Raw genomic sequence first — 26,972 nt, 5'->3', positions numbered from 1 at the left:
TATTTATCATTTTACTGTTTTATATTGTGGTTTTTATCTTGCTCTAAGCCTCCTGGAATCGCTTGATAGTGAGATGAGCATACAAATTTGATAAATAAATGTTAATAAATACATAAAGCTGGGATTTACATGAAATCATATTTTTCTCTTAGTAGCCAGTAGGATTTGAATTCTAAAAAACTTCAGTTTTCTTTGCTGTCTTTTTTCTTTGATTACTGAAATGTGAATGTTAAATAAGCAAACAGAATTCCATTAATTTGCATGTTCTTAACAAAAAAAATCACACAAGTAAAATCTGGATAAATACCAAGAATCCCTCAGACATTTTTCCATCTCCATCTTATCATTTTGTTTTTAGTTGATAGTTTTTTAGCTATTTCAGGTTGTGTGCCTGAATTTATTTCTGCAATATAAAAGGCCTTTTTTGTTGTTGTTAAGTTTCAATATTTGTGGTTTTCACAGTGTGACTTTTCCTCTTATGGTGACCCTCTCAATCTCTTTGATAGTTTTTGACACTTTTCACCAAGCTTCAGCCTGACAATATTTCTCCAATTCTAGCCTCTTTTTTGTAATTGGCTTCTCCATCGGTTGGCAGATGTTTATTTATTATTTGTTTGTTTGGGTTTTTTGGGGGATGGGTGAATCCTATTGATACTGACCTTTTCAGCTTATCTTCTCCTGCCATGGGGCCCTATTTAGCAAAGATGTCAATTCTCCAGTTCTCTCTCTTCTATTCTGCTTTCTCCGGGTACTGCCATATCCACTACCCAGACTCAATTCAACAATTGTTAAAGTTGGGGTGTTATGCAGGGGTGGGGTCTACTTACTTTTACTACCAGTTTGTAATGGAGCCGTGCGCGCGCGCTCTTCTGTGCATGCTCAGAAGTGTTTTCATGATGTCAGGGTCACTGGGCGGAGCCTCCCGCCAGTTTTACTACTGGTTCTATAGAACCGGTGCAAACCGGGGGCAACCCACCACTGGTGTTATGTGACAGATGCTGGTCTGTTTGAATTCTAAAGTCCCAGAGCACTTCTTCATTTTTTATTACTTTACCTATTTTATGCTGTGCAGGCAAACGGTATGTCTTGCAATATTTGAATGCATCACTGTTGCTATTTTGTTAGGCAACTATTTGTAGTCAGTCTGTGCAATCTTCTTACAGCAACTAACTAGATTGTCCACTGTTTCTTCAGCTTCTTTGCAGAGATGTCAATTGCTGTCTGTTGCTGTCTTCTCGATTCTGGCTTTGTATGCATTCAGGCTTAGTTTCGTGCAGACAAAATTAACCCCTCTGTCTCTTTCTTCAATTTTCCTGCTCCTAGCCCTTCCCAGATCTTGTTTTTATCTGCATTGCATGGTATTTTTTAATGTATTGTCCATGTACTGTATTTTTAGGAGTATAAAACGCTCTGGAGTATAAGACGCACATTAGTTTTTAGGGAAGACAACAAGAAAAAACAAATTCTGCCTCTGCCTACCAGCAGCCAGCGGTATTCATCTGGCTAGTGTCCATGCAGCAAACAGCAAACAGCCTGGTAAGCTTCAGCACGTTATTGCAGCCTGATTTAGCATGAACAGCTGATTAGCGGTTGGATCTGCCTCCCGGAATATCACCAATCAGCTGTTCCAGGCTGCGGGGATCACCACAGCACATCGCCGCCAATTGCCGCCTCTACGCATCGCATTTTTGGCCTCCACACTCCCCGTTTTTTGCCTCCGTGCATCACATTTTCAGCCGGTTCCAGGCTACAGGGATTGCTGCTGCCACCACCAATCCCCGCAGCCTGGAACCAGCCAAAAATGTGACGCAGGGAGGCCAAAAACGCAACATGCGGAGGCAGCGATGTACTGTGGCAATCCCCGCAGCCTGGAACAGGTCTAAAATGGGGCATGTGGAGGCCAAAAATGCAACACTTGGAGGCCGAAAATGGCCAAAAGGTGGGGGCCGAAGGGTGGGCAGGGCTTCTGCAACATTCAGTGTATAAGACGCATCACAATTTTCACCCACTTTTTGTGGGGGAAGTGCATCTTATACTCCGAAAAGTATGGTAATACATTGCCTTGCTATGTGTCTTTTCTATATTTTATTTGCTCTTTCTTGTAGGCCAATTTGGCCTCTCCGCTACTCAGTTAGCCTTCGTGGTATACTAGCTTCAGTGGATCTTCTTCACAATCTTTCAGATATTCTGTGTCCTTTTATCTTCTTCACCTATAAGTAGAATCTGTAGAATCTGTCAACATCACTGAAGGGATGAAGGACATGCTTTTCTAATTTTCCTATCCAGAGTTTTTAGTTCTACTTCAGTCCATTCTATCATTCCAGTTGTGTATCTAATGGCTGGAATGGCCCAGGTATTAATTGCCTTAGTGATATTTCTTCCACTGAGTCTGGACTTTAATGTCTTCTACTCTCATAATGTATTTACTTCTAACCTTGTTCTTGAGCTCAGTGTGGTTGTCAATTTGAAGGATGCCCAGGAACTTGTAGTGATCGTCTTCATCCAGACTAATGATGTTATTTCCATAGGCATCTTGATTCCTTTAGGAACTCTCGGGTCTTTGAATCCCGAATAATAAAACTTTATTGAATACACCATCTTGGAACTGAAGAAGCAAAATCAGCTCTGCTTTCCCTGCACAAAAGCTTGCTTAATTAAACAATATATTCCCTTTCCCCCACCCCTCAAGTGTTTCACATGATCCAATAGTAGAACTTCTTTTTGTTATGGGAACAGTCCCCTTCTCCCTCAAGCACCTATGGTAATGACCTTGGCGTGTTGTAGGCTCTTACAGTCCGTGAAAAATGTATTGGCATCCTGTTTCCTCCCTACATATTCCACCCCTCCCCCCTTATCATTGGCATGTTGAAAACCAATAGGAGCTAGAAGACAATAAGTGATTCAGTCTTGACAAACATAAGATTTATTTGGCATGATCTGTTTTTGATGAAGCCATGTTGACTTCTGGTTATAACTTTGTTTGCTTCACAGATCTGTTGCTTGATTATCTTTTCCAGGACCTTCCCAGGTAATGATGTCAGGTTGATTAGTCTTTAGTTTCCTGAATCTGCCTCCCTCCCCCCCTTCTTTTTTTTGAAGATGGGAACCACATCAGCTCTTTTCCAGTCCTCAATATTAACCACTCCCAGTCTATCACCATTGATCAGCAACTGTGTCTCCCATTGTGCCATTGATTTTTGCACAAAGCTTCTGATGCTTCCAGTGATTCCTGTAATTTATAAGCACTTAATTATCCAATCATGTGATAGGGAGTCAAATGCCTTCTTCTTATCAATGCATGCTGCATTCCAATTGGCCTTCCTTCTCTTGCAGTTTTCCAGAATCATCTTGTCAATTAGGAGTTGATCTTTTGCTCCTTTGCTGTTCAGGGAGTTTCGTTTTTTGGCCAAGACTTTTATCAGTTTATATTTGAATCATAATCTGTTCATTTCTGGCTATTTTTTCAACTATAGTTTCCCATCAAGTTTTCTTTAGTGGCAAATGATAATTTTTACAGATGATCCCTATCCCAGATTACAGGGTTGTAAAAAGGGAGTTTTTATTGGTACCTGGCAAAATAGGAATTGAATAGAATGCTGGGTAAGTGATATGTTTTTGTAAGACAACAAATGCTGCTATTTGACTTGGACTAGGCAGTGTTTTGAGGATAGTAATCCTGGTGATTGTCTTCTCCATTTAAACTACTTTCTCACCAATCTGCTGATTAACTGTTATGAGTATGATTTAACTTGGAAAGAATGTATATGATGAGGGTCAGTTTCCAACTTTGACCCATGTAATGTCCTCCATTTATATTGCATATCCCTGCAATATAATACTATATAATGTAATACTAAGGTTATCCAACAGGATAACCTTAGTAGGTTATCCTGCTGGAGCCCTTACAAAGTAGTCACAGCATGCCAGAAAAGAAGGCTGAACTTTCCCTCTGGACCATAATAGAAGGAATCAAGGGAGATAAGACTATCTCTGGTGGATAAATCTAATAAATATCATGAGATTTTCCAACCTTTAATAAAATGTCATTAAGAGAGAACATACTCCAAAAATATCTGCCCTTTGCGTTTATTATTTCAATTTCAATTCAATGTGTTACGATCAAAGACAAGCAGAGTACTCTTTGAACATGTGTGTGTGCGTGCGTGTATGTATGTGACAGAGAGAGAGAGAGAGAGCAAGCAAATAAAATGTAACAAAAAGTTAAAATACATTTATAAAACAAGGTATTCCAAGTGAGGACTAGGATAAAATCTATATTTAAATTATAAAGCAGACTATTGTTATGTTATGTTATGTTATGTTATGTTATGTTATGTTATGTTATGTTATGTTATGTTATGTTATGTTATGTTGTTATTAATATTATGTTATATTTCTGCTTCCTAAAATGGCATTGGGCAGCTTACAATCAATAAAAATAGAGACATAAAAACAATTATAAGTATAGGAACAATTAAAATGACAAAACATAAATAGACTATGAACCAAGGGCTTGCATGGAGTGATGATGATGCTTTTGTCGGTTGCTTCACCAGCCACGTGCACCTATACGAAGTATAATAACATCTAAAATAACAAAAAAGTGATAATACCTAAAATTTAAATGAATTATATTTACATAGAGTATGTTTGGCTAGTGGAAAATTAGCCCACTAGATTTGATGGATTTTCCATGTTGCTGCACAAAACCCAGCTACGTGCATTGTAACAAAAGGTAGTTCATCTATGAGCAGCATCAGGGCAAGTAGGATGAATCTGGTTGAATGTTACTGTAAAAGATGTCATGATAAATGCCTAACTACTATGTCTCCCTGATCACCCGGACCTTCAAGGGTTAACTAACCACATATCCCATAATCCTTATAACCACTCCTTACCTCTTAGCCCCTCCTCCTGGGTACAAAAGGTCCAACCACATGGTCCACAGATCATTCCAGATGTATACCTGAAAAAGAAAGGTACAAGGTCAGTGACCTCCAGTACCAATAGATCAATAATAAAGCTACAGAAAAGAATTGGAGTCTGTCTCTGAGTTATTGGGCTAGATCCAGCTTATAACAAAATGGTAGCAGAGGATGGTTGCCCATAACTCCAGACAATGACTGAACCCAACACCTACCCTGAAGAAGCAAACAGAGCACAGACCAGAGCTCTTACCAAGAAGATGGCTGAGAAGCTTGCAACCAAAGCCACAGCCATGGAGGAGACAGAAGCTGGAAGCGAGCAGGACTCCAGCCTGGACTCACAATCAGATGAAGAGGGGCCATCCAAGGAGATCACCGCCCCGGAAGAAGAAACAGCACAGAAAATGAATAAATTCAAACTCTCCATCCTGAAACTGATGGAGGCAAGCAGCGACAAAGAAAACCTCATCGCGGACCTTCAAAGCCTCTTCGAGCAACAAGAAGCAGCGATTGAGGCCCCAAAGACCACCGAGAAAGAAAAACCAGCAAAAAAGGGTAAGCCACCCCAACCCGATGATCCTGAGCCGGCAGAACCCATTTCCGCGCCCCCTTCCTGGCGGCCATCTTGGGACGAGCACCAGCCAATGGGAAGCCAGGATTTGAATCCCTTGGCGCGAAAATGCCCGAACCCCGAAACAGACGAGGGGGACTCAGAAAGCGACTACGAAGAGCCCAGCTCTGAAAGCGACCACGAAGAGACCACAATAATAAAAAGAAAAACGCCTACCGATCTCGAATTGCAAAAGGCAATCGAGACCATCACCGCTGCCCTAGGCTCCGCTTTCGAGCCTCCCGCGGCACTCAATAAACCAAAGAAAAATCCTGGAAAGCACAAGAAGGCCAGGACAACCAACAAAGACCAGGCAACCGAGTCACAACCAACTAAAAACACCGCACACACCAACAACCGGCACAAAAGACCGCCCACCTGCAGGAAGAATCAACTGCAGAACTCGAACTCACCATCCGCTACACCGACAACCCGAGGCCCGAGGGAGAAGAGAAGAACCGGCTACTCACCCACGCCACGACATCCATCAGGCCAGTCCACGCGACCAGGGACCAGCGACCACGAGGGAGGATCCGCCGCCGCCGCCATTACCGCCGAGCCGCTGAGCGCAGGGAATCCTCAACCTACGACCTCCGCTGCTGCCGCGCCGCCGACCCGCGAAAGTCCTCGACTTGCGACCGCGTCGCCTCCTCACCTTCTGCCCTTCTTCGCCGGGGATCCGGCCATCCAGCAGTGGTGTCCAGCCTCAGGGGGAATCTTCAGACCCACCGGGGGTGGGTCCAGCCTCCCACCGACAGGCCTAGGCCTAGGCCTGGGAGCTCCAGCAACAGGAACCTCACCCGATGGACTCCAACGCGGAATGAGCTTCGCGCATGCCCAGTACCTGCCTGTAACAAGAGAAGCATGTTACATAGATCCAAGCAAGTACAGAATGGCCACAGACATCCCAAAGCCTTATTGTGAGTTTAATCACATTTTGGACCATGGACAGCTCCCCCCAGTAAGTAACCTTACTAATATTTCTGGGGCAAATTATACCAATTTGCCAAAATTGCAGTTAGATGGGGGTAATATTATAGAATGGAGCCAGCAATTAAGAGTTGCTCTCATGAGAGAGAATGCACTGTTCCTAGCTAACAGACCTCCCCAAAAGCCCTGGTCACTGGAAATTGACTGCATTCATCACAGGGCATTTTGTATCATGTTAACCTCCATTCCATCTGCTATGTATCCATCTATTGAGGACAATCTAACTGTTTATGATATTATGCAAAAACTATGTAACCTGTTTTATAGCCAAAGCAGAGCCACTACCACTAGACTATCTAGGGAGTTCCACTCCACCAAGCATAAGGCAGGGGTCCCCATGAGTGAGCACATCTTAAAAATGAATGCTGCAAGGGCAGAACTCATGCAGAGGGGGGAAATCATCACTGAAGAGAGCATGATAAGCATAATCATAAACTCTCTTGATAGCAGCTGGGACAGCTTCATGACCCAACTAAATAGCCTCAACTTGCAATACCTCACACTAGGCGCACTGACCAGTCAGCTCGTTGCAGAGGACACTCTGAGGAGGGAACGCCAACTAGCCAAAGGGGACCCTAGACCCACAAAGAGGGTGGATTTCCAGGATAGGGCCAGGGATACCTCAGAATGTTATTCTTGTGGATCAAGGAACCACTTAAAGAAGGATTGCCCCAGGAACCATAGGGATAGGGGACAGCACGACAGTAGAGGGGGAAGGTCACCTGAACGCAGGCACCCAAAGGAAAGAGGGCGAGGGTGGTCACCCAACCCCAGGAAACACCACGAGCGCAGAGACCACTCCAGGGACAGTAACTCTGGCTCCATGTATGGGATCAGGCACGATGACCCAAATGACAAACATAAGGCAGAGAGAAACACATGGCTCCTGGACTCAGGGGCCACAAGCCACACTACTTGTAACCCAGAGCTGCTAGACTCACTCACCGAAATAGACTCAGAAATAAAGGTGGCAAACCAAAGCAAGGTCAAAGTAGTGGGGAAAGGAAACGTACACATCACACAGGTAGGGGACTTAAAAGGAGTACTGTACGTACCAGAAATTCCCCACAACGTGCTAGCCATCACAAAGCTGACACGAGACACAAATATAGAAATAAAATTTAAAGATGGAAAGGCACACTTGATCAAGCAAGGGAAAGAGATAGGAAAGGTAACCATACACGAGGGGCTTCCCTACTTCACACCCAACGCAAGGGAGGAAGAAGGCATTGATGTCAGCACAAACCACAAGGTAGATAAGTATCCAGAAACAGAGGGGGTGCAGCAGGAGGCAGGATGTAGCCATGAGAAGACAAACAAGTCTGTATCTATCGGCAAGCCATTGCATGATAACTGCGCCCACCTCCTCCACAGGAGACTGGGACACATAAGCTTCCCCATTGTAAAGAAAATGACGGAATGTACCGAAGGTCTCAAAGTAAAGAACTGTGAAAACTACTTAGAGTGTTCAGTTTGTAAGCGTTCTAAGATCAAGGTTAAGGCCATCCCCAGGGGATTCAAACAAACCACGGAATACCCCTTCCAATTGGTGCATATGGACTTGGTAGGGCCAATGAAACCCTCTGTAGGACATAGGAAGCGATTCTTCCTCACGATTGTGGATGACTACACCAGATACGGGTATGTCTACTCCCTCAGACACAAAAACGAAGTGTTCCAAAGGTTTAAGGAATTCCACAGAAGAATAGATATGCAACATAACATGAGAATAAGGCAGATAATGACTGATAGGGGCTCAGAATTCATGGCCAAAGAATTCACAAGGTGGCTGAGGGAGCAGGGCATAGCGCATTACACCTCTTCACCTTTCTCCCCCTTTCAAAATGGAGTCTCAGAGAGAAAAAACGGGGTGTTGCAAACCATGATGAGATGCGCCCTGGAGGATGCTGGGATGGGGCAGCATTTCTGGTCAGAGGCATTACACTATGCTAATTACACCCTGAATAGACTGTGGTCAAGCTCTATCAATAAGTCACCATACGAGATGCTATACAACAGAAAGCCCAACATTGCACACTTACACATATTCGGCGCCCCAGCTGATGTCCACATTCCCAGACAGCTAAGAAGAAAAGGGGAGAAATTATCAAAAAGATTGAGGTTCGTGGGTTACGAACCGGGCACAAAGGGCTACAGATTTGTCGACAACAATAACCGTTTTGTGGTTTCCAGATCAGCCAGTTTCCACGAAAACGCAAACTGGTCGAGGGTACACTCCAATGACATCCCAGCCAATAGGGTCACGTTCGAGCATGGCCAAGGGGAAAGGGAGGTCAGAGAGGTCACAGGGCACAAAGCCAACCATCGCAAGGCAAGCGTCAAAGGTTGGAAAGAAGGGCACCCTTCACTGAAGATAGATGACCTGACGGACAAAGAGGCAGACATCATGCAGGAAACCGAGCCAACCCCCAGCAGGCCAATCAGAGAAACCAGAAACAAGCTACCAAAGAAGTTAGAGGACTACGTTATGACCATCCACAACACCCATTTCACGCCCAGCTCATATGAAGACATCCTCGGGCTCCCCCGGGAAGAGAAAGAAAAATGGATGCTTGCCATGGAGAAGGAGATGGAAAGCCTAAGGAACCTCCAGGTATACTCACCTGCCCAAGTTCCAGAGGACAAAAAACCAATAGGAACCAAATGGGTGTTCAGGGTTAAGACATTAGAGGACAACAAGGTCCTATACAAGGCAAGACTAGTCGCGCAGGGTTTCGCCCAAAGATACCCCGAAGACTATACGGACACCTATTCGCCAACTGTCAGGGCGGAGAGCGTCAAAAGCGCCCTGGTGGTGGCCACCATCCTGGGCTTGGAGGTCTTCCAATTCGACGTACAAACAGCATACTTGCACGCCGAGCTGGATAAAGAAATATACGTCAAAGCGCCGCCTGGGTACAACAAAGGCGAGAACCAAACCTGGCTGCTGAATAAAAGCCTGTACGGGCTCAAGCAGTCGGGCAAAAGGTGGTATGACTGCTTGGCCAAGGCCCTCAGATCCATGGGCTTCGAGGCCACCTCAGCTGACAAATGCTTTTTTACGAGGAGAGAAAACAACACATTCGAAGGTGTGTTCGTTTACGTGGACGACATCTTGTACATCAGCAAACACAAGAACAGGTGTGACAAGTTCGCCACTGACCTGGGTAGCCACTTCTCCTTAAAGTCACTTGGAAAGATTGACAGATACCTAGGGGTCCAAGTGATAAAAACCAACAAGGGCTTCCGCCTCTCCCAGAGAGAAAAGATCATCGAGCTGCTGTCCAAATGCAACATGTCCGAAGCAAAACCCAGCGAGACCCCCATGCAACCCGAGTTCCTGAAGACCATGTATGAGGAATCTGAACCTTTCACAGACAACAAACTGTATAGATCAACGATAGGGTCACTGCTGTACATATCCAACTGGACCAGGCCCGACATCGCCTTAGCCGTCAACCTGCTGTCCAGGCATGTAAGCAAACCCACGGTAACACACTGGAACGCCATCAAAAGACTACTTAGATACTTAAAATTCAGTGCGGATGCCCTACTCTGCCTAGAACCAGAAACATCCAAGGAACCAAAGCTAACCTGCTATGCTGACGCTGACTGGGCTGGGGACGTAGAGTGCAGAAAAAGCACCTCAGGCTACGTGCTACTACTCAACAATTGCCCCATCCACTGGTACACTGGAAAGCAAAAACTGGTGGCCACATCAACTACGGAAGCAGAATTTGTTTGCCTACCAAAGGCCGCAAACAATCTAGTATGGTTCGATGACCTGCTCTGCGACATCTGGGCTGAACCCTCATATCCAATAGTTATCCATGAAGACAACAAGGCAGCGATAGAGATCTCTAGGGCCGATGCCATAGGTCAGCGTTCTAGGCACATTGACATTAAATACAAACACGTCAGGCAGTTTTCAGAGATAGGTTTCATTAGGGCAGTGCACTGTGACACAGAGGAGCAAACAGCAGATATTCTCACTAAACCCCTACCACATAAACAACATGCTTACCTCATGTCAAAAATGCGTGTTTGCTTGTAATTCATGCCTGTACCAGTGTATTCTCTGTATGTATGCAAACACCGCCTCAGGTACCCAGTTAGGCATTTAGAGGGGGTTTTGTCATGATAAATGCCTAACTACTATGTTTCCCTGATCACCCGGACCTTCAAGGGTTAACTAACCACATATCCCATAATCCTTATAACCACTCCTTACCTCTTAGCCCCTCCTCCTGGGTACAAAAGGTCCAACCACATGGTCCACAGATCATTCCAGATGTATACCTGAAAAAGAAAGGTACAAGGTCAGTGACCTCCAGTACCAATAGATCAATAATAAAGCTACAGAAAAGAATTGGAGTCTGTCTCTGAGTTATTGGGCTAGATCCAGCTTATAACAAAAGAAGTAAGGAAGAAGAATATGTTCTGTAGTTCCGACCTGTCCAGAATTACAGAGGCAAAGCTTTTCAGTCAATGGTACTATTTTTTGTAGTCACAATCTATATTGCAGAGGATTTTTTGAGCAGGGGCATACAATTTAAGGCCAAAAGTCTAGGGTTACTCCAACAAATTTTAATTTTGAATATAATTAGGAGGAGAAATTATTAGCTATCTGAGCAATTATATTAATTGTATACAATGTAATTTCAAATCAACTAAAATCAAATTTAGTCCTGTCTCTTTTTTAACTGTGGCAAAGTTCTTAATGAAAAGTGTCACCAGTTATGCTGAATTTCTTTTCAGATGTTTCTGTTTTTCCTGACAGCTCCACATTAGCTAAACAACAAATCTTTGTACAAAAGTATAAAATTTGGATTACAAACATGGCAGAAAGGATGAATGAGAGTTGTGAACTTGTGCATCCTAGAGACACTATTGGATCTTATACAACTTGTCAGACACTGATCTCCAACTACTTTAAAATAGAGAGGAGGAAACTATATCCTTTGCCTTAGCAGTTTAGGAGAGTTTTGTAATGCTTACAGAGGGGAAACTACAAGAGATGACCTCTGAATGATGATATGGGCAAAATGATACCAGCCAATTCCAAAGTAAGATGGGAGGGGCAATGCAGCGAAACAATGCAAACAGTTCATCAGATACAAACTAAAGTACCAATGTAGATATATCAAGACTCATAGATATAGTATCTATTAATACTGTGTAATGAAAATATAACAATATAATATAATATAATAATATAATATAATATAATATAATATAATATAATATAATATAATATAATAAATATAATATAATATAATATAATATAATATAATATAATATAATATAATATAATATAATATAATATAATATAATATAATATAATATAATATAATATAATATAATATAGACATCGTGGCTCAGTCGCTAAGATGTTGAGCTTGTCAATCGAAAGGTCGGCAGTTCAGCGATTCGAATCCCTAGTGCTGCGTAACGGGGTGAGCTCCTGTTACTTGTCCCAGCTTCTGTCAACCTAGCAGTTCCAAAGCACGTACAAAATGCAAGTAGAAAAATAGGGACCACCTTTGGTGGGAAGGTAACAGCATTCCATGCGCCTTTGATGTTTAACCATGCCAGCCACATGACCACGGAGATGTCTTTGGACAGCGCTGGCTCTTCAGCTTTGAAACAGAGATGAGCACCGCCCCCTAGAGTCGGGAATGACTAGCACATATGTGCGAGGGGAACCTTTACCTTTACCTTTAATGAATAATACTATAAAGCAATTACTATATATGACCATTTTATCCTTCTTAATCCGCTTATATCATATTACCTATGTACGACCTCCAAGATCAAGAGCAGTAAAACATACTGAAAGATTATATATATGTGTGTGTGTGTGTGTGTGTAAAAAGAATCCCTCCCCAAAAACAATAACAAGAAAAAGAAACTTCCCCCTTCATACTTAGCAAGCAAAGTTCAACATTTATAATTTATTGCTGTTTCTTAAATTACAACAGTTACATCTTCATTCCATACCTCACCCCATTTTCAATAAACTCATCTCTAAATATTTAGCTTTCTTTATTGATCAATGAAGGTCTAATACAAATTAACAAAAATATCTTACAGTGTAAGTATATAATCTCCATTTCCACTTAGTCTAAATCAGGGATGAGTTCCAAATCCCATCGCTACTGGTTTGCTCATGGGCGCGTGTGCGCACAAGCGCACACGGCACTTCTGCGCATGTGCAAAACTATCTGGACGGGTGGGCAGAGCCTCCCGCCACCACCACTACCGGTTCGCCCGATCCGGTGTGAACTGGTAGCAACCCACCACTGTTCTAAATCCCCCAGTCAAACATCAAATATATCTGACAGATTATCTACTTCCTTTACATGAATCATTTGAATCTGTATGGAAAAATACCACCTGTAATAGAATCACTGCTCGACACTGTATGTATAATAAAGATATTACAAAGAGGTTTGGACTAGATAAATGTGCCACCCACATCAATCAATAGGTGAAAATAGTGAAAACTGAAGGTATCAAAATTTCTTATGGAAGGAAAAAGGAAAGAAGTCCCTGTGGATTTTACTCCCTTAATTGTAACTGACTATATGGGGCAATGCTCATCTCAGTTTCAAGGGCCATTGAGCCAGCACTGTGTGAAGACATTTCCAGGGTCATATGGCCAGCATGACATCATGGAGTGGTGCTTCCTCCCCACTGACGTGCTACCTATTTATCTACTCGCATTTATATGCGTTCAAACTGCTAGTTGGCAGGAGCTAGGCGAAGACAGGCAAAGACATAAGAATAACATTCCTATGTTATTTCCATAGGAAGCCATTGTGCTTTCCTATGGAAATAACATTTAAAAAGTTTAAGAAACACTGGGCAAGAGAAAGAAGTCAATAAGTGGAAGCAAAAGCAGAGCACATAACCATTGGTTCTTGTAGGGTCTCACTGATTTCTCAGCTGAAGAGGAAGAGTACTTGTTTTTCATCATCTTTGGTTTTAAATTAACAACTAGATTTATGGAAATTTCTGATTTATTGGTTGCCCATGATTTTGACAATACTAGACATCATTATTTACATAATAAAGTAATGACTGATGCAAGCAATGGTAGCTCAGTATTAACTCCAAAAAATCAAAAGGAAAGAAGTTTCAGATTATTAGTCGAATGACTACTGATTGAGTAATGTATATGATTTCAAGTTGCACGTAAAATTTGATTTAGTAGAGTGAAGAGTAAATAAATATGTTCATATGAGTGTAATTTCATATAATGGAAATCTGTGCTTGTGTCAGATCTACCCCCAGAGCTGCTGCTGATTAAATATTAAGGCTGTATGCATAGAGACAATACTGTTTGTTAACTTTGTTAAGGCACAAATAAATTGGGGTACTTTATAATGTAACATCATGGACAAGGGTTACGGAAATAATTTCTTTGGTAATTGTAATAAGAGAATAAGGAAAGCAAACTAAATCCAGTCTCTAATCTAACAGAACTGAGTAGATGGTAAAGCACTTTTAGCAGTGTTTTGACAGATCTGCTTTGTTTCTTTTAAAAATCCCTTCATCACCAGCTGTGCCAAGCAATGAAAGAAGATTGTTTTTAGTAATTAGCAAACTCATATACTGATTCACACATGCTCATAGGAATGGATGCACACAGATTTCTTAGCTTTTAATCTCTATAAAACATAGATATATTCAAGACTTTTTTTTTTTTTTTTACTTTGGCTGTTCACCGCCCTGAGTCCTATTTGGAGAAGGGCGGTATAGAAATGGAAACAAATAAATAAATAAAAATAAGACCCAAGAATTTATTTCTATGTATTGCCCCAAATATGGAGCTTCATTCCCCCCGCCCCCGCCCCCCCCCCCCATTTATATAAAAATAGCATTTGACGGATTTTTTCTGTGTTGCTTTCTGCCAATATATCATTTTTCCAACCAATGAAAAATGCATATATCATCAATAAAGTGAGGGCAGATGGAAGAAATCTGGTTTGCATCTTAAACACAAAAAAAGTGTTTTTGAAGCTTCCAATATTACTATATTGCTATGTAATTAGAAAGCAATTTAAAAACATTTTAAAAACAATTACATTACATTTTTTCTTCTGCTCAATCATGTCCAATTCTCAGAGACTGCCTAGACTATTCCTTACAGTTTTCTTGGCACAGTTTTTCCAAAATGGTTTGCCATGCCTCCTTCTCTCCTGCTCAGAGAAAGTGACTGACCCAAGTTCACCCTGCTGCCTTCATGCACAAAGCAGAATTAGAACTTATGGTCTCCTGATTTCTAACCATATGCCTTAACCACTACATTAAAATGGATGTCGCATTGCATTACTATTTCAGGTAATCCACATTTCAGCTGTTCCTAGCTTGCTTGCTTTGGTTTGGGGATTGTTACTATTCATTTACATTTAATCAATTTAGAGGGCACCCAACTCTGCGGGATTTCCAGTTTGAAAACCACAAAAGTAAACCATTCCTGAGTGGCCCAAAGACAGACATATTAACAGAATCCCTATCCAACAGGACTCACCCATGACCTATGCCCAGGGTCTAGAACAACAGCCATGTCTTCAGTAGCTTCCTGAATATCATCATGGTGTCATCATTCTTGCCATAGAGGAAGCCATCCAGATCTTGAAGAGCGGTTATTTATTCCAGAGGGCAGGCACTGCAGCAGAAAAAACACACTTCTTGGATCCCATTAGATTACACTGCTTAAATGTACTTACTCTGCCTGATCTCACGAGATGAACAGAAACAATTGGTGACTGGTCATCTCTTAAATAACCAAGTGCTATGCCATGGTAAGAGCTTTATAAGTAACAGCCAGCACTTGGAAGCCAGCTGGTAACCATCACATGTGCATAACACATTCTGACTATGACACATTCTGACATGCTACCACATTCTGACTATGGAACTTTTATCATTATATCATCACTCATGCCAAATATAATCATAAAACTATCCCCCAAAATATTGAGAGCCTTGCTTAGTGTTTTGTTTTTGATAGTATTTGAAGTTATGTGGATCCTTTGGAAACTTTAAATAGCATGTCTATCAAAATATTCTATTAAAATTAATAATTTTAAAATGAAAGAGCCATCTCTCTCATTTAGAGGCTCTTTAATAGAATGTCCTTTTTGACATTAGAATGTATTCATATAGCCTGAGATATATGTCCATGAAGCTGCAAGACTGAATTGGTTCCCTATTATTATTATTATATACTTTATTCATTAAACATGAAACTCAGTCAACTGAACATTCAAAAATGCATCACAAATACCACTGACTGGTGCTAATGGTTGATACGGGTTGCTGCCAGCGTCCTAGGTATCAACCAAGTACCTTCTTAAGATGTACGATGTTCCAAGTAGCGCAGCTTTTTGCAGTTCCACTGGTGTTATTACAGGAAGCTGCAGTTTGTTGATGTATCTTATAAAATTCTTGGACATGGTACCAAGTGTCCCGATGACAATGGGTATCGCTGTTACATGTTTCATCCATAATCGCGTAGTTTTATTATTATTTTAAATATATTATCAATGCAAAGTGTCCTATCCTCTTGAAAGTTTTTCAGTGAAATCCATTGTTTTACTAGTAGCGTATTAATACAGTTAACAAACAACAAACTTGCTGATGAAATTAAATGTCCCTGAAGCAACTTTATAGGGTTAGGGTTAGGGTTAGTGTCAAAAATTTCACTAGGTGGATAACATCGATGTATTGTGCAGATTGTTTTTAATGAGTTGAAAAAGATCTTGAGATGCATCCTTGTAAAAATAACCCGCTTAGTTCTGCATTTTCTTAGTATCTTTCTATATTTAAGTAATATAATTAATAAAAATACATAAATCAAATTGCAGTATTTCCTCAACAATATTGCTGGTAGCTATAACGTGTTAAGTGTTATTTTAAATAAATATGTAATCAAGAAGGAAAGCTGTGAGACCGTCATATTATAGAGTGAATTGCCATCCAAAAATGTCATGATCGAAAAGAAAAAACAGGTGTGATGATGAGTTCTGTATACTTAAACATTGAACTGCCTCAGTCATCTATAAAAAATATTGTAGGGGTATAATAGGGTTTGTCTTTTGTACATCAATGGTTATTATCCAGTTTTAAAATGAATGCACAGCTGAAGAGTAGCATTCTGGTATATGAGCTTAGCTAAGAAGAAAGATATTTGGGAGAGAATATCCAAAGCTAAATTGGAGGCCAAGTGGAGGTGCTTCACTATGGAGGTGCTTCACTGCAGCTGAGCAAACTAGGCTCATCCTGACCAAACATTTTCAGCAAAATGTCTCTGCAACAAGACCTTGAATAATAATGTATTTATAGTCACCATAAATTGAGACAATCAAAGATTTTTTTGTAGTCTTTCTTTCCTTTAAGTTTTCTAAAGATACAAGCTTCATCAGAGTCATCACAGCCAAACCTGCCCATCTATTGACTCTCTACTTCAACTCTGACATAAGTAAGAATTATGAAAAGATAGATTTGACATATAGTTTCACATTTTACTGACACATTTCTTATTCATGCACCATTTGTCTTTAGAATGCTACCTCTTCTTTTCTACATGATATAAGTAAATCCATATGTAAGCACCAGAAATACCATGGTCACATTTATTAGTAGCACTCTAGGAAAAACATGCAATCAGTAACAAGGAAAAGAGAGATGCTCAAGAGAAAAATAAAAATTGCTAAATGATGAGTGCAGACCAATAGTCATTTTATTGTGACTAAATAGGTGTGGACAGATATTGATGTTAGAGTTCTCTTTAATCTTCTGAGCCACTTGCAGCTAAATCCCAATTCTAAATAGAGTCTGCAGCAAAACAAAACTCCATGCCAGGAGAACTGGAAATGTCAAAAGGGACTATTCTGTCTATGTGAATCATACTGCTTTCCAAACCCTTCTTAAAAAGAAGCATGCATAAAGAACATGTTCATGATACTGATGATGCATGATGTTCGTCTTCATATATAATGCGTACATTATGATGCATACATGTTCATGATACTGATATTGGGAGGGGGGGGTATTAGAAAAATAAACATTCTGCATCTGTTGCTAGGAAATCTAGCAATAGATGCAGGACATTAGAACATTACTGGGATGAAAACATAGAAAGAGAAGTAGCATCCAGCAATAGAGTCTTATCTTTCTGTGTTATTGAACTATGAGCACATTAATTTTTCAGTCATTGAAAATCTGCCATAGAGACAGGTATTTCTTTTTATCTGCTGTCTTTTAGCCAGACTATAGAGAATGAATTTTGTGATTATATAATTATTCAGGTAAAATCTATGTGTTGTCTTCATTGTTAAGCAATATCTTTTCTCTTCCTTTTAGACCAGGTTAATAGTAGTAGATCATCCCATTTGAATCTTCATTTTAGAGGGGCAACTGACCTGCTGCTTGCTGATCATTCTTTTGTGCAAAAAAGTCCTACACCTCTTTTCAGACTTTCCTTAATTATTCTACAGTCAAATTCTCCATACTTTGAGCTCACACAAAACTGCCTCTGGAGATGTGTTGAGCAAGAAGGGGTGAATTGTACTGGTGTTTGAATAAATCTCCCTAATTTGTTCATGGTTTTTCCACCAATTCACAGAATTCATATGACTTATTTTCATCCATGTAACCTCTTACTATATTGGTCATTCCATTTTTCTTTCCTATTAGAGTGAAATTGGACACAGCCCTCCTCCTGCCTACACCCCTATGTCAGGAGTAAGTATTTCACAATCAACCTGTTAGGATTTGTTTGTCCTTTTAAATGTATCCTCCTTCTCTCTTCATGAATTCCACTATCCCATGTACTCTCTCGTTCTCCAAGGGTAGGTGAGAGTTGATCATGTTTTGTTGCTGAATGCAGCTGAATAACACAAATTTCATTAACTCTTAACAGAAAATTCTAGGATAGAATCAGATGTTACTAGAGATTAATATTTGCCTTACAATAAATTTTGCTTTGTTTTGTTGAACAGGGTTCTCTGGACATTGTTCGGTTACAACTTATAATAATATAATAAAATTAAGGGAGTGCTAAACATTGTAAGATTATCCTTAATTCTAGAAGCATTTGGGAGATTCAAAGTGTTATCTTTGGTCCATAATATTTTTTGAAGCTAGGATGAGTGTGCCTGTTCTAGTTTAGGTTGGTTTAATGATACTGAAAAAACTTTGTGTATTAAAAACCTTCATAAGTTTAAACCTTCTCTGAAAAAAAGGAATCAGATAAAACGGCTGGAGGGACAATTAGCTTTTGTGATATCTGATAAACCTAACAAAACAAAAATCTAATAAATAACAACCAAAAATTGCCACATTTAATTCAGAAGAGTTCATATAGCTTGAAGGCAAATATAAAAATTAAATGTGAAAGGAAATAATAATTTTAATATGTTTGTATGGATTCAAAGAACAATGCCCACACTGATCCACAGAAAATGCAGTATAAAGTTACTGAATGGACATTAATTAAAGCTATGGTAATTTCTTTAAAAGATCAACATTAAAAGGTTCTAGTGAGTTCCACAAGAACTGATCATTAATTTCTCAGGAAATTCACACAATGCCAGAACATTCTCCTTTCCTCTTATTTTATGAAAAATAACAACCAAGTCGATAAATTTCATTCCTGGAACAATATAAAGAAATACTTGATCAATTATATTTGTTTTAAATGATTATGTTAAATGCTGTACTCTAAACAATAATCTTATGGTGATAAGGAAGATATTTTGGAATCCATTGGATAGTTCAGATCTCCTCTTCAAGAAGAAAGGAAGCGGTCTGCTCTCCCGGGTGATTGTCTAAATTTCTTCCAATGTTTGCCTGCTGACATCAGAGCTCCAACATCATGTAATATATAGATCATCTTTCTCAGAGAGGAGTGGGAGAGATTGGATGGTTTTCAAAGATTTCAACATCCTCTCACCCTTTAGAACTGCTCCTGAAATAAGGAGAATTACATTTCAGCTCAAGAACCGGCATACATAATTTCATTCCTATTATTATTGTTGTTGTTGTTGTTGTTGTTATCGTTATTGTTATCGTTATTGAAAATTTAATCTTCAATTTGATTCACAGTCTGGGACTGGTAAAAACCTAACAGTTCAAGTCCTAACCAAGGACCTAAGAGCTGTCAAGATAATGTCTGAGTGTACAGGCAGTTCCAAATATGGTGGTTTTTTGCAAAGTCAGGATACTCAGGCCTGATAAGTTCAAAAGTTTGATTTATCTAGGCAACCCTTTGGGTATTGCTCCAAGGGCTCCTATTACTATTGATAAAATCAGTAGTAGTAGTAGTAGTAGTAGTAGTAGTAGTAGTAGTAGTAGTAGTTGTGATGATGTTCTGTTCAAGGGCTTTCTCCTTCCAAGAGACTGATGGCCAAGAGTCAGCACTGCTTCTGTCTCTGTGCCATTCTTGCACGCTCTTCTAGACTAGTCCAGTTATACATAGTTAAGTAGTAATACATAATTCAGTCAGCCTACTGTTTGGGAATTATATTATTGTTGTTAAAACTAATGATCTAATTCAAAAACGGGGGGAAGGATAGAATGTTTTTGTTTCAGAGTTTTATTTAAAGCAAAATTTGGATGCTCATATAAACATGCTTTCACATGTGAAACTTCCAATCATTTAATGGGAAGGAAAATGATTCTCAGTGACTAACATTTATAGCATGTTTCTATTGTGTAGTAAAATAATTGCCTAGTAAGGGAGATATAAAGTGCTAGATGATACAAAATTGTACAAACTCTATACATCCTATACAAGTATTGTTATAGTAATTCAGGATAAAGACAGAAGTCATAGGCATCTGGGTATATATTGTACCCTGCTTGTGAATGCCTTCTGCCAGCAGTACTTTCCCCTCTACTCTCTCCTACAGAGGACTACTAAGGTGGGCTTAGTTGCGGAGGTCACTGAAGGAATCTTTCTGCAGGTCAGCTAATTTCCACACTTAGGACATTTGGTGTCCTTTCAATGACATTTTGTATTATATATAAATGTTGAGGTTTATCTTGGCAAAAGCACCTGAGAAATTCTAGGAAATGCAAAATGAATGGCAGGAATAAATGTAGCACAATTTCTCAGGCCAGGTTTTGTGAGATGGGAGGTAACTTACTAACCCTAGAAGAGTGTAGTTGAACATAGAAGGTAATGTGTTATAATACTAGGGATTTTTTTAAAAAACAACAACAGGGAAATAACATATAGAGACCATCAGATTTTGGAAAAACATTAAATAGAATCTGATCCTGATTGAATTTAGATTTGGCAGTCATAGATTGATGGATTAGGGTTGGGCTCTTATTTGAGGCAGCAGATTATTTGTATCGTAATCTAAAATCTAAGAAAAATGCACTAAGTTTTCATTCTTGAAGGGTAATATTTCAAAAGCATAAACTAAGGATCTTGAATTACCTTAAACCAATAGAATTTAAGTTGAATCCAGCAATAATGAAAACCTATGCATGTGGAATTCACTCAGTTCCTTTAGCCAATGCTTGCAGAGTCAAACAACAAACTAAAAAAATATGTGTAATGTTGACTGAAACAGTTACAACTAAAACTTCTGCATAACATAGGTGCCTATTGAGCAAATAATTGAACATCTTATATGCATGAAACTAAGCTCTAATGTTAATTCTGTGGGGGGGTTTTCACATGGTGTTTTGTGTTTCTTATAGAATCAGTTTATCTATAGAGATGGAAGCTTGTCTACAGAACAAGGAGTTCCTTTGCCATACAGAACTGCCATACCAGGCATAGCTCCAGAAGTTCCCATCAGGCAAGGAGCTGCTGAGATCTGTGATGACACTTGCTGCAATGGTACTTTACGGAAACAAGTGGCAAGTCTTTCACAAGATGACAGTATCACTCAGAGGTATAGCGCTGACCCAACAGTTTTTATCCCAGAGCGAGGGCCAAGAACTGAGCTGGATGAAGAAGGGTATATGACTCCAATGCCAGAAAAGTGCAAAACAGGTATATCTCTCACATAGTGATAATAATTCCCACCCCCCACTGCCCAGTATAATCAATGCTCAGAGAATATTCTGGTTGGAGCTCTATACAGATAAAATGAACCCTAGCAAGAATGGCTGACATCAGCTGGTGCTCATATCTCTCCCATGCCTTCCTCCAAGTTGAACTGGTAAGTGGTACCATTGCATAAGATTTATTTGGATGAAAGACCATTGCAAGGTAGGGGAGTATCATCTTTTCCATCCAAAGAGCCATAGGTACCAAGGTTGAAGTTTGGGCCACACTTATGCCTTCATAAGCCAATCCATCCATTTATACATATATACAGGCAAGAAACCATACAGTGAAGGAACCCTAAACCTTTAAAGCCTTACAAGGCATCAGGCCAGGTTCATTGTGGGGCTACTTATCCCCAGAGCATGCTCACCTGCTATCACAGGATGGCTATGTTCCGATTCCCCTTGGTGCATGTGGGAAGACTTAGGAAGTGGGGAAAGACCACTGTCTTTGCGACCTAACATTTGCATGGTTCCTGTTTAGTACTGGGTTGTCTGAATTATTCTTTGTTTCAGTCAAACCAATTCAACCTGTAAAATGAAAGGCACGTCTCCTAGAAGCAGAGTCTTGTTTTTCTACATTGGCTTTACGATGGAAGAGTTTATAGGACCTCACGCTCTTGGCATTTTGTTTGTAGCATTGAGCTTGACTTGTCAATTACATTGCAAGCTTAGCTGCAGAGTAGAGGTTACTTTCAAGTAAAAGGTTTTTTTGTTTTTGTTTTTTGTTTTTGCTTTTCCCAATGTCCAACTGAACATCATGATCACTGGGCTAAGAGGAAATGCATCATTAGTTTCCTGCTGCCTTTAATGTACTCAACCATATAATATGGAAAAGAAAATAGATAGCATTTCCCTGTTATATTCATTGCCTCTTCCTAGGAAGAGGTGATCCTGTTTGGTCAAGCTTCAACATTTGGCACTGTAAGTAATTAAAATCTATATCACTCATTCAGCAGCCCATGGGCTTTTATGAAATGCACTGCTTCCTGAAAAATCAGGTCAAGTAACCAGAGCTACAATACTATGGCATTCTCTCTGCTCCCCAATCCCCCCCTTTTTTTAATTCCACAAGAATTACTTGGCTTCCTTGCATAGCTTCTGTTTGTGTGTTTGGTTTAGTCTATATTTATTTATTTTATTTATTTATTTTATTTGATTTCTATACCGCCCTACTCCCGAAGGACTCAGGGTGGTGCACAGCCAAACAATAAAATACATACATACAAAATTTAAAAGTGGAATTAAAATCAAATTAAATAGTTTTGGCCCAAATTAAAACCCCAATCAATTTAAAACCAATTTTAAAATTTGAATATATAAAATACTAAAAAATATTAAAAATTTAAAAATCTTTTATAAAAGAGGGAGAAAATTAGGCCAGGCCTGCCTGGTGAAATAAAAAGGTCTTTAAGGCGCAGCGGAAGGTGCGCAGATCCGGGATCCTCCGTATCTCCGGGGGGAGTTCGTTCCAGATAGTAGGTGCCCCCACAGAGAAGGCTCTCCCCCTGGGGGCTGCCAGTCAGCATTGTTTGGCCGACGGCACCCGGAGGAGCCCCTCTCTGTGGGAGCGTACCGGCCGGTGGGAGGCTATTGGTGGTAGTAGGCGGTCCCGCAAGTACCCAGGTCCTGAGCCATGGAGCGCTTTAAAGGTGGTAACCAAAACCTTGAAGCACATCCGGAAGACCACCGGGAGCCAGTGCAGCTCGCGCAGGAGGGGTGTTACATGGGAACGCCACGTCGCTCCCATTACCACCCGTGCGGCCGCACTCTGCGCCAGTTGGAGCCTCCGGGTGCTCCTCAAGGGGAGCCCCATGTAGAGAGTGTTACAATAGTCCAGGTGGGAGGTGACGAGGGCATGAGTGACTGTGCGTAACGAGTCCCGATCCAGAAAGTGATGCAACTGGCTGATCAGGCGAACCTGATGAAAAATCTTCCCGGTCACGGCCGTCAAGTGCTCTTGTAAAGACAGCCGTGAATCCAGGAGGACGCCCAAGTTGCGAGCCCTCTCCGTGGGGGCCAGCGATTCGCCCCCAATAGTCAGCGATGGCGTCAACTGACTATATTGGGACGTCAGAAACCACAGCCACTCGGTCTTGGATGGGTTGAGCCTGAGCCTGTTTGTTAATTGTTGAAATGCAAGGAAACTTTTAAAAAGCAAGATTTTTTTTTGGTATTTTGATATTTTCTATGACAACTTTGATATCCAAGATACAACCAATTAAGCATTAGTTATTATTTTCTCTCAGTCTTGTACATCTTTCAAAACCCCTTTTGTCACAGTAAGATAGGTAAGATTTTGGATGTAAATTTTTTGTTCCCTTAAGAGTTAATGAGGCAATGTAAAGAAACATTTTTTGCGTCACTGATTCTAATATAGTGGAGGCATGTGTGCAAAACTGTCAGTAGACTGAGCCAGTGGTGAAATTCAGCCGGCTCTATCCAGTCACGCAGTCTGGTACTGCCAGCGGCATGAGGCTCCGCCCACCCGCCCGGACATCATCACATCCCGTTTTTGACCCTCTGTGCATGCGCAGAAGGCTCTGCACATGCATTGAGGAGGCATGCAAGACCGTAGTGAGTGTGTGCACGCGCATGCTCACATTTGCGAACCAGTAGCGAAGGTAAATGAATACCACCCCTGGACTGAGCTCAGCTCACTTGAAAATGAACGTGCCATTTTACAATCTAGCATCCATCAGATGCCAGTTTCAAGTTACCTTATGGGTAAGGTTGGGTGAAAATTATTTTAAAAAACATTATCACAGAATAAGGATGTAATAATTAAAATACTTCTTAGCATTTTTTTCCCATCAGAAATATTCCATGATAATGCAAACAAAATTAAGAAGTTGCCCAATCTTGTTTGTTGCCCAATCTTGTTTACACACACACACACACACACACACACACACACACACACAAAATATTTATGTTCTGCAGACCAGGAAGTAACAACCCAGTTTTTTGATTCTGTATTCACCTATTCCTAGTGAGCAGCTTGTTTTCACTTACATGAAATGTGACTGAGTTTATCTCAGTTGAAAGTCATGTTAGCAAGACGGCACCTTATGGTTATGAAGATGTAGCACTCTAGGTATAAACATAAAAACATAAAAGCATAACAATAATGCAACACTGCAGGAAAAAAAACACAGTATTCGATAAAACATGTACCAAAAACATTAGGTGTTAGGAGTAGACTATTCCATAGCTGGCAATGTTTGATCAGAGAAGTGTTTTTCCCCAAAAGGAAAAAAGACTCAGAGAAATGTTTCCATTATGGAACTTAAAGTATGAACAGGCTGACAGGGATGGGATAGTTTTGTCCATTACCCTTAGCCTCAGTTCCTACCATAAATTTCTTTTAGTCATTTCCACAAGTGCTTCCAAATTTGTGTTTCAAATGTATGGAGTTTTGTCTGTCTTTTCACTCAGTTATGCATTTTTGTATGCATTTTTCCTAGTGTATATGTATATATTTTGACAAACTATTTCCCCAAATTTATAATGTTATGTTTCCTTAATGTACACATTGCAGTAGAAATTATTTTCATTTCAATTAACATCTCTTTCCTTTTTCCAAGATCACCTGAATCCAGTGGAGGAGAATCCATTTGTTTCTCGGTGGAAGAATGGTGATCTTCAAGCTCTGGACAACCCAGATTATCACAACAGCCAAACTGGGCAGTCCAAAGTCGAGGATGAATATGTGAATGAGCCCCTGTACCTCAACACCTTTGCAAGCACCTTTGAAAATGCAGAGTACCTGAAGAAAAATGGGCTTCCATTGCCAGAAAAGCCCAAAAAGGCATTTGATAACCCAGGTTATTGGAATCACAGCCTGCCTCCTCGAAGTACCCTACAGCATCCGGACTACCTGCAGGAATACAGCACAAAATATTTTTACAAACAAAATGGAAGGATCCGACCCACTGTGGCTGAGAATCCCGAATACCTCTCAGAGTTCTCTCTGAAGCCTGGCATGATGCTGCCTCCTCCACCTTACAGACACCGAAACACCGTAGTGTAATCCCAGGGAGAAATGGGGAAACCATACCAGCACTCTCTTCCTCTCCTTCCTCCTCCCCATTTTCTCTTCCTTCCCCCTTTTCTTACTTTCTCTTGCCAAATCTTCCCTCCATTTGATGTCTGCAAAGAGAAGGGAGAGAGAATCATTTAAATCAATGATTCCAGAAATTTAGGAAGAAGCAAAAGAAAAAAAAAGTCTGGCTTTTCTTCCTTTCCAAGCACTTCTTTTAGAGGAAGAAAAGATCAGACCAGCCACGCATGCTAGGAACTGCCCCTGAAGTGGTTGCCTGCTGTCAGGCTGGTGTTCTTATAGGGATCCAGCTCGGGGGCTGCCAAGAAAGTCACCCTGGTCAGTTTCTATCAGCAGGAAGTGCCAGAGCCACTGAAGCATTCCTGCAGAAGGCAAGGCAGTTTCAAAAGGTGGGAAAGGGGTAGAAAAAGACAATTTTTATACCATAGGTAATGAACTAATGACTGAGATTGAAAGGCCAATTTCTTTAACCTTTTTTTTATTCTGCCCGCTAATCAAAATGTCTAATCCAGCTTGCTTATGGCCAGTTGCTCTCTCTACTTTTGCAGTTGTGAATTCTTTTCCAAGGCAGAGACCTCATTCATTCCTATTCTGGTGCATGAAATTACAGGTGGCTACAAGTCGAAAATTGTATCAGGACACACACTCATACACATGCAAACTAACTTGGGCTTTTTGAGGGCACAGTGCCAATGAATATTGAATATTTATATAAAGAGAGCCTCCTGTTCATGTTTTATATACATTGAATGCCACATGTAATAATTCTCCCCTCCATTTCTTTATCAGCTAAAGCTGAGAGCATTATATAGCACTAGAAGGAAGAATAACACTGGATTTTTAAACACTTTAACGTTTTTAAGGCAGGGTCAGGAGGGAAAATAGAAAAAGAAAAAAATAAGGACAGGTAAAACACACTCTGGAAATCACTGGAAAATTAGTTTGCACTTAAACTTTTCTTTTTCATTCTCTTTATATTTTCTCCTTACTCTGAACGTTATTCTGGAATCTGAATGAAGCAATATGGAAGTGACCAGCAAAATAAAATAATTTAAAATGTAAAATGAATAATAATATAAATATATATACTATATCTATATATGAAAGGTGACTCTGGAATTGCCAAAACAAAGTGAAAGTCAAGCCTTTGGAACTTCATTCATCAGTGCAACTACAACTACTCACAAGAATAATATTGAAGTACCAACTTTGGATATTGGCTCTTACAAGAAAAGGAACACATATGAAGGGAACTCTGAAGGTAAAAGGGGGAAGGACTGATTTGAGCTTCCCAGTAAAGACTATT

General features: G+C 40.4%; 1 protein-coding gene across 4 annotated transcripts in view; it reads left to right on the top strand.

The window, feature by feature from the left end:
* Window positions 1–26,713, top strand: part of ERBB4 (erb-b2 receptor tyrosine kinase 4) — a 1,174,706-nt gene extending 1,147,993 nt beyond the window's left edge. For 2 of the 4 annotated variants that reach the window (XM_034433703.3, XM_060688173.2), the window contains exons 26-28: window positions 18,232–18,279; window positions 21,250–21,547; window positions 25,191–26,713. In XM_034433703.3, coding sequence (XP_034289594.3) covers window positions 18,232–18,279; window positions 21,250–21,547; window positions 25,191–25,636 — 792 coding nt within the window. In that variant the 3' untranslated portion in view covers window positions 25,637–26,713. The remainder of the gene's footprint in view (window positions 1–18,231; window positions 18,280–21,249; window positions 21,548–25,190) is intronic. The other 2 variants (XM_060688174.2, XM_060688175.2) reach the window with 1 other exon arrangement.
* The last annotated feature ends 259 nt before the right edge of the window (window positions 26,714–26,972 follow it).

The sequence above is a fragment of the Pantherophis guttatus genome, chromosome 1 (assembly GCF_059756535.1).
Source record: "Pantherophis guttatus breed Tessera chromosome 1, ASM5975653v1, whole genome shotgun sequence".
Classification (NCBI taxonomy): Eukaryota; Metazoa; Chordata; class Lepidosauria; order Squamata; family Colubridae; genus Pantherophis; species Pantherophis guttatus.
The sequence above is the reverse complement of the archived record's forward strand: the minus strand, read 5'-3'. Positions and strand labels throughout refer to the sequence as shown.